Below are 9,137 nucleotides of genomic sequence, written 5' to 3' on the forward strand. Positions count from 1 at the left end.
TCTCCAGCCACTCTTGTCCAACTACTGCATGAGGTTGTTATGGCCCAAGCACCTCACCTTGTTGAATCTCACCCAATCTCTCTAGCCATCCTTTGCGGATCCCTCTGCAGAACCTTCCTACCCTTCAGCAAATCAGCCCTCCCATCCAATTTAATGTCATCTCTGAACTAACTGAGGGAGCAACTCAAACCTGTTGTTTAGCAGAACTGGCCCCTGTACTGAGTTATGGGGAGCACCACTGCTGACCAGCCTCCAGCTGGACGTAGCTCCATTCACCTACATTCTCTGGGTCTGACCATCCAGACAGTTTTTAACCCAGGGCAGAGTGCCCCTGTCCAAGCCATGAGCAGTCAATTTCTCCAGGAGAATGCCATGGGGAACAGTGTCAAAGGCTTTACTGAAGTCCAGGTAGACATTGCAGACATCCACAGTCTTTTCCTCATCCATTAGGCAGGGTCATCCTCTCACAAAAGAAGACCCTTAAGTTAGTCAAGCAGGACCTGCCTTTCCTAAACCCAGACTAGCTGTGCCTGATCCCCTGGTTGCTCCATACATGCCAAGTGAAGGCATGTGCTTCATGACCCTCTCTAGCACTGAGGCCACACTGACAGGCCTATAGTTCCCTGAATCTTCCTTCCAACCTTCCTTGTAGATTGGCATAATATCTGCCAGCCTTCTGTCATCTGGGACTTCATTAGTTATCCTGGACTGCTGGTATATGATAGAAAGTGGCTTGGTGAGCTTTGCTGACAGCTCCCTCAGTACCTTCCAGAGGATCCCATCCAGTCCCATGGACTTGGGTGTGTCTAAGCAGCATAACAAATCAGTGGTCATGGCTTCATTCTGATCCCCATCCCTGTCTTCCAGTTCATGAGGTTGGGGACCCAAAGAACAACCTATCTTGCTATTAAAGATAGAGGCAAAGATGGCACTAAGTACCTCTGCCTTTTCCTCATTGTAAGAGACAGTCCGAAGTTCCCCTCATTTTTGCCTCACGATGGTCACAATGGCAGAGACTAAGATCCTGAAGACCCCGATTGTAGCTCTGGCCTAGCTGAGGTGGATGCTCGCCAAGTGATTGTTTGCAGGTGTATTTGCTGTGTCGCCACGCTACACCGCTTTGAGCAGGGCTTGGCAAGGAGCGGCTTGCTCTGTACACTTACACCTGCTTCACGATACCCAAACCCATGAATTTTCCACCTCTTGGCCAAATGAACTTTCTGGGGTATCTTTGGTGATCTCCCATGGAAGATCCGTCATCTGCCTCACAACCACCGTGACGGACGGAGATTGAATCTCCCTCCCAAGGACTGAGACTGAGACCCCTATCATGGGTGGGGAGGAGCTGGCCTGACTGAAGCAAATGTTTGCCAGGTGTTGCCTGCAGGCGTGTTCACTGGACCAAGAAAACAATGGGTCTCGCTCACTGCTGAAATTGACTTGCCCTGCTTCGGAACATGGACTGTCTGTACCCACTTTTCAGTAGTCTCATTTCCCCATTACCTGTTCCCCCCACTCAGCAGAGGACTATAAAAGACCCCTAAGTTAACCAAGACTTCGGTTAACCCCCACAGATGATGATGAATCCATGTGGCTGGCCCACTGAGGACCTCATCTTGGTGGTGATAGATATAATTCCCCTTCCCCTCTTTTCTCTCTATTCTTTATTTTCTTTTTCTGTCCCCTCTATCGCATTTGCTGTTGGTATGTAAATAAAGGTGCATTTGTTGTGATTAAACTGATGGTCCCCTGCTGTTTGCCTTTTTGCACTTTTGGGATTGGTTAACAAACCATCACAACACCCCGCACGAGCAGATCGTGACACTCATCCTTTGTCATAATGCATCTCCCCACATCTATGAGGTAAGGAGATCCTCCTTAGCCCAACTTTTATTTGTGATCACCTAATCACAGAATATGCTGAGTCAGAAGGGACTTTTAGTCCTGCACAGGACATCCCAAGAGCTATACCATGTGCTTGAGAACGTTGTCCAAACACTTCTCTATGTATTTATGAAAACATTTAGTGTATTCATAAGAACATTTATATGTTTTCTGGCTGCAGTAGCCAGATTAATTTCTGGGCTTTGTCTCCCTGCATAACCTCACAACGTCCTTGTAGTCCTCCCACGTTGCCTTCTCCTTCCTCCAAAAGTGATATATTCTCTTTTTTACCCAGAATTCCAGCCAAAGCTCTCTGTTCAGCTAGGATGGCCTTCTTCCACATCAGCTTGTCTTTTGGCACATGAGGAGAGCCTGCACCCTGAAGATTTTCTTCCTGAAAAACCTGGACTCCGTTGCCATTCAGGACTGCCTCCTAAGGGATTTTGACAACCAGGCCCCTTGACAGACCTTCCTAAATCCAAGATGGCAGTTATGCTGACCCCCTTCCTTTTTTTCTCTGAGAATTCAAAACTCTATCATTTCATAATCACTGTGCTCAAGATTGCTTCAGATTATCACATCACACTCTAGTTCTTTTCTGTTCACAAAGAACAGGTCCAACAGGTGCCTCCCCTTGGCTGACTTGCTGTGTCAGAAAATGGTCTTACATATACTCCAGGAATTTCTTGGACTGTTTTCCCTCTCTGCTACATTGTGTTGACAGGAGGCATCTAGAATGCTGAAGTTCCCCTAGAGAGGAAGAACAAGGAATTGTGAGACTGCTTATAGAGTATTTGATCTGCTCCTCCCTTCTGTTTGGTGGTCTGCAATGGATTCCTACCAGGATATCTGCCTTGTTGTCCTTCCCCCTGATTCTTGCCCAGAAACATTCAACCCTATTGTCACAGTCATTGAGCTTGAGACAACCAAAACTCTTCCTAACCTACATGGCTACCTCCCCACCTCTCCTTCCTCACCCATTCCTTCTGAAAAGTTTACAGCCATCTATCACAGCACTCCAGTTGGGTGTGTCACAGCATTCCCACTGCACAATGGCTTCCAGCTCCTCCAGCTTGCTGCCCATGCTGCCTGCAATGATACAAGCTTAAAGTGTTGTTAGCTGAGAGGAACAAAAAAATCTTTCCAAGGCAGCAAGTCAGAAGGAGGTTTTGGTGTTAAGACATTCTTGGGATCTGTTCCCAAGTTTCTTTTATCGGAAGATACCTTTGTCTTGGAGCAGATGGTCTTTGTCACAGAGAATGGCCGGTGGTAAGGGAGAAAAGTAGTGTCACATTCAAAGCTAGGAGAGTCTCTTCAAAAACAAATGAGTACTACGCCCAAGGAATGATTTCCCCACTAGCAGCAAGCTCCTGGAAATCGCCTGCAACCATCTGCAACCTTCTTGCCTTCAAGATCTAGAGAGACCTCACTCCTCATACCTACCTCATAAGAATATCTACCTCATAAGGAGACTGGGTGTAGGTTATTGTATTTAAAATCTGTCATGTCTTACATGAAGAGGAAACTTCTGGAACTAAAGAGATTTTTCTGTCCAGATGGAAAAATATCCACTCTATTTAGCCGTATAATTAATAACTGGTGGATGCTTAATGTGCCACATGCTGTAAAAAAATAATGCTGACTGTACATGTTGGTTTTGATTTATTAAAGAAATATGGATATTGATCTAGTACTGATACCCAACTGTGACGGACAAAAACTCTCTAACAGTTTAAAGTTAGAAAGTGTATGTTTATTGAGACGCCAGGCAGCGTGCGGGATAGCTCCCAAATACACATCACACCTTTCAAATGATTACAGAGTCCTTTTATCCACACAAGAATTGAATACCCAAAATACAAATACATATTCATAATTTAGTACATCCCATTCCCATTCCTCGCTTCGTATGCTAATCATTCCAAAAGCTATTAAGCATGCGTAGCTTGTTCCTTGAAATGGGTCGGTGGTCCCTTTCATGGGGAGCGGCCCCAAAATGAGAAAGTAAATGAAGTCTTCCTCATTCTGACCTTTCTACATTTTCAATGCAAATATGACAAATGAACTCTTGGTAGAACTCCCATTCCCTGTCTTCAATTGGTTTCAGAACAGAGGAGGCCCATAATTGTCTTATGTTCCTAAAAGCTATTTGTCAGTTTCTATATTCTTCATTACAAACCCATCTAACTAAACATTGTGTTGACAAGCAATCAATTATTAGTTAACTACTAACTCTTAACTTCATCAAGGCCTACTCATTTATTTTAATTAACTGTAGTAAGACTTATCTCTAACTAAAGTCTTAGCTTCTCTAAAATCTCTAAATTCCTTAAAGTTTCTGTTTCAGTTTCAATTTTTCAACCTGGGCAACAAGAAAGAATTGCTGAGAGAGAGTTGTTTCCACTCTCCTTTGCTTAATATACAGACAAACATGGAAAGTAGTGACCTGGTTTCAAAGAACAGTGTTATCTCAAATGCCTCCTGCCTCACCTATACAAGGAATGAATGCATCAGGATGAGAAGGCTCTTGGACAAGCTGACACATAAGAAAGAGTTATGTCACACATATGAGTAAATGAACCAGCAGAGAAATTGGCAAAAAACACTCATTACAACTAACGCAGTTCAGCTTCTGAGGGTAAGAAAATTATCTTCCCATAACAGTTCAGACACCTTCAATTTTAGAAAGTTAAGATTTAGAAAGGATTGACTAGGTGCCTCAGCAAAGCTCACAAGAATGAGGAAGAATGAAATACAGACTTTTGCTTGATGGGGAATGGTAAAGTTTACTAGGTAGGCAGCAATAAAAAAGCACAAGCACCTCTGCCAGGTGGTGATTTACTTTAATAAAACATGAAGAAAAAAGAATAATGTTCAGGCACAAAAACTAACAGAACATTATCAGTCAGGGACAAAAAATGGTAGCTCACTGATCACATCCCCAGCTTCAGTCTCAATCATATCATAAACCCATTTTCTATTGCAGCGACATTCTGGTCCACATTTGTTTGAGTTGCATTTGGGGCAAGGATAGAAGCAACCCAGACAGTCCATTTCCAGGCAATCACATAAATCTATGTCATTGAAAAGCAGCCTGCCATATTTGTCATACTTCTTTGTAAATCTGTGAAAGAGAACAAAAATTATTCTCAGACAGTGCTTCAACGCATTCAGACACTAAACCAAACACATGTGGAAAACATCTGTACAAGTATTTAGTCTTTAACAAACTCACAGCAAAAACAAATACCATCATTATATCCTAATTGCAACATCCATTGGTACTGAAAATAAACGCATGCCATACTATATCAAAATTCCCTAAAAGTCACACAGAAAAATCTTGTTTTCCCAATATGGCTTTCAAGAAATCACTCTGCAAAAAAACAATGCCTTTATTAATTTAATTCAGATTCAGTGAACAGCCTACTAGCATTTTTTTAAGTAAATCAGGTAATAAATTAGAGGTCTTACTTGGACTCATAAAAAAAATTTTGTTTCATCTGTGACATGCATGCTTTTTTTTTCTGCTGTCTAGTTTCAGGATTGAAGTCAGCTACCTGAGGTCCTGGATTTTGAAAGGCTAAGCATTTTAATTGTTTCTCAAGTTTTTGCTATAAAAAAACAACAGAAAGTTTTTAATTAGTACAATTGAAAAAATGTATTTATTAGCAGCCAAGTGTCCTCACTGGGTTTTGAGTGACATTAAAATTAATATTCCTGATGACTTATAAGATCATATTGATTATTTAAAATGTTTGTTTGTCTAACTATTAATCAAATATTCCTTTTACCAACTGTGCATCCTGACTGGAGATGGGACAATCATGACTTTGAACACATGACTCTGGTACAGCAGCATGGAGTTTGCAAGTTGTTATATGAGAGGCAGAATTATGTGTTTTGTTTTTCATCTTAATCTAAAATGTAAAAACAAGTACTATGATTACAAGTATCTCAAATGGATTCACTCTTATTTTCACTGTTCCCTCAGATGCCGAGAAACTATCTATGTCAAACAATCTGAGGGCAAGAAAAATGTCTGAAGGAGCAACTAATACAGTAAGGAAACATTTGAACAAGCAAGAAGTATGAGGAAAAAAAACCTAACACAGAGACAAAAACAAAGAAGCTTAATGAAGCACAGTTTTCTGAGAAATAGGAGGATGCATTTTTCTGCCAATTTTATGGAATTCACGTTTACAATTAGCTAAAACTGCTGAATACTTTTGGAAGCTAAAATATTATCTCTGTGTATTACCATTCCACTTAGTACACGTATGTTGACAGATACTTCTAAAGTCACTGCAAATATAAGCATCATGTCAAACAATTTCCCTTTGGACAATGTCTGTAAGCTTTGACCGTACACTTGTCATTCATTATGTAAAGACACAAAAATACATACAAAATTATATTTTTCTCCTATTATGTAAATGGAGCTGCCTTGCCAACTCTTGGCTTCCCTGGAGGGTGTCATTCCTATCAGAATTCATTGTGATTTTCCACAAAAAATTGAGCACTTTCACTGTTTCTCAGGGGAAAGCTCTGGTGGCTCAGCCCAATCTGCTGATTCAGGAATGTCCATGCACTTGAGTGCACTTTTTTCCAAGGTGGTTGATGCTGTGAATCTTCAGCTGCACCCTTCTGAAAACATACAGGGCAATCTCATGTACCTTATTCAGACATGTCTGCTTTGGACTCTGGGGTAGATTTTCAGCATCATCAGCATTCATGATCATAAATAATGCAATTTTAAGTTGCAAAAGAATAATAAGGTGATAGTCCTTCCTCTAAGACTACTCTTATGTTTCCCTACTTACTTAGTATTGCTCTTTGCCCTCTAAATCACTGCACTACAAACCTGATCCATTTCACCATTGTTGTTACTGACATTTCCCTCTTGACTCCAGCTTTTTATTTTTGTAATAACTGAAGAAATTGAAGGCAATTTTAAGTATCTTGATAATAAAATAGTACTGGAGAAGACATACCAATTTTTTATGTCTTATTGAGCAGTCCTCATCAGGAGACACATTTTTTTCTGCAGATGTTTCCTGGGAAGAATAGCTTTTCTCGCAGTTTTCTTCCACGAGATCACTCATTTGACCACCCTTGTGAAATACGCACATATTTGTTAAACATATACAACAGTATAAACAGACTTTTAATTTAAAGTTTTGAGGTGAGCAGGTGATATCCACACAAGGCTTTTATGAATTCTTAATCAGTAGCAAATGCAGAACAAAATGAGGTTCAGTAACAAGCTCGATTTTAAAACTGTATTACAACAATATCACGAGCATGTACAAAAGCTGTATCACCAAATCCACTCCATAATTCGCTAAGCAGATGTCGGAAAACCGCAGGTGTTAAAATGACTCAGAGCTCGGCAGCGCAGTCGCCACGCGTGGCTCCGAGGTGCGGCGCGCACGCAGTCCCCGCGTCAGCCCGCAGGTGGCGCTGCTGCCCCAGCCGTGCGCGGCGGCGCGCCCTGCGCCTGTCGCGACATTCCCTGTCATGGATCCACGGTGCTCTTCCCGGAGATTCTAACCAACGGAATAAACTAAGCTGCTTGGCTTTTGAATTTCACTCCTTTGCGAAAGATTTTTTTAAATAAAATAGAATGTGGACGTTTTAGGTTTAATATGAAAAAGGGCATCACTCACTCTGCTAACAAAGTACCCAGGGAGGTCTGTGGGTTCTGTGAGTCTATCCTACAAATGCCATCCACCACCTCTCTGCCATCAATACAGGTTCAGCATGGATATCACCTACCTCTTACGTCTTGATTATGAAAAGAAAAATACAAATCAATAAGCTTAGTGCTGCTGTTACCATTATAATGGAATTTAACATAGTATGAGTATCTGGCTTTAAACACTTAGGATAAGTCTTTTAATACCAGTAGGTCTTGAAGTAACCAAACTAGGCATTCAAATTCTTCCTGCCACTTTGAAAATCTCATCTCTAAGTTTGTAAGCACCAGACTATCAGTCTGGTGAGACACCCAGGCGCCCAGAGGATAAACATTGTTTGAAATCTTTGGAGTTCTAAAAATTAACTAAGAAGTTAGGAGAAGTACAAACGTGAACCTTGTGTAGATACTTACTTTAAAAATTGTATGCAATATATACAGTATCACTGCCTCAGACTTTAACCCCAAACACAACCAGAAATAATTTAAGATTTCTGGAGTTCCTCCAACCCTTCCCCACATGCTGCCCAGTCTCTCTCATCACTTTTGAAAGCTAGCATAGTGGCCTCTATCACTTTTCCCTGTATTTCAGGACTGTTGCCCCAGCCCTATCCCAGAGAAGAACTTCATTTCACCACTGCCGAAGGACCATCACCTCTCTAAAATAAGCAGGAGTCCAAGCCTTAGGTTTCCTCTCTTGCAGCCACTTCCTGCAGGGCGACAGTCAAAGTGAGAATAGGAACCACAATTGAGTGACTTTGTATTACCTGGAGGGGATGTCTTTTAGAGAGGTGAAACAGCCTTCAGCCAGTTTCAGACGGGGTTTCCTGTTCCCTTCAGTAACCTGAAGAATGACAGATGTGACACTGTTCATAATGGGAGGTTTGACAGCAACTGTTTTAGTTCTGGGACTTGAGTATCATTTTAGGATCAGAAAAGGAATTCTATTACCAGGCAATTAATATTTACTGGATGGGAGAGCCTGCTTTCCTACTGGAAATTTGTTAGGGGTCCACAACTGAAAAAAGTATGAAGGGCAGCACTCTAAAGAAGGCAAGTATTGCTCTTCATTTGCACTCAAGTTGGAGTCCTAAGGATTTGCTTCCTACTTTTCCTCTTGAGTCCAACCATACATCCAGCATTGTTAAAGCTCTTTATGAGTATGCATGACTGTCATCCATGCCTGTTTTTTCACAGTATGCCAGGTTCAGGAGCAGAAAAGCCATCAGCATCTACCAGTGTAAGTAAGCATGGAGAGTTTCCATGTGTCCTGTGGCAGTGTAAGAATTTGACTGCTTTGACAACTAAGTCCTAAGAGTTATCTAGAACCAAACACACAAAATCGGAGACCTCATTTTAAATACTAACAGAAAAGAACTAGCATCTTGTTCCACAGACGTGTTTCAAATGCCCTTGCACCTCAGCAAAAATATCCTACGCAGTGAATGTAGCAGACTTCTGTCTCCACATATATACACTTTAAATAGATAATGTTGAATTTTAATCTCCAGGAGAGATAACAAAAAAGGAATAACAAAGTGAGCAGGACTGATTA

General features: G+C 41.4%; 1 protein-coding gene across 1 annotated transcript; it reads right to left on the minus strand.

Annotated features, from left to right (window-relative positions):
* Positions 1-4,708: 4,708 nt before the first annotated feature.
* On the minus strand, positions 4,709-8,408 carry ARL14EPL (ADP ribosylation factor like GTPase 14 effector protein like). The gene is made up of 4 exons (XM_053932109.1): positions 8,350-8,408; positions 6,879-6,998; positions 5,359-5,498; positions 4,709-5,008 (listed from the first exon to the last, which is right to left on the minus strand). The coding sequence occupies exons 2-4, from the start codon at positions 6,987-6,989 to the stop codon at positions 4,786-4,788; spliced, it is 474 nt and encodes a 157-aa protein (XP_053788084.1). The 5' UTR covers positions 6,990-6,998; positions 8,350-8,408; the 3' UTR covers positions 4,709-4,785.
* Positions 8,409-9,137: the final 729 nt, after the last annotated feature.

The sequence above is a fragment of the Vidua chalybeata genome, chromosome Z (genome assembly GCF_026979565.1).
Source record: "Vidua chalybeata isolate OUT-0048 chromosome Z, bVidCha1 merged haplotype, whole genome shotgun sequence".
Lineage (NCBI taxonomy): Eukaryota > Metazoa > Chordata > Aves > Passeriformes > Viduidae > Vidua > Vidua chalybeata.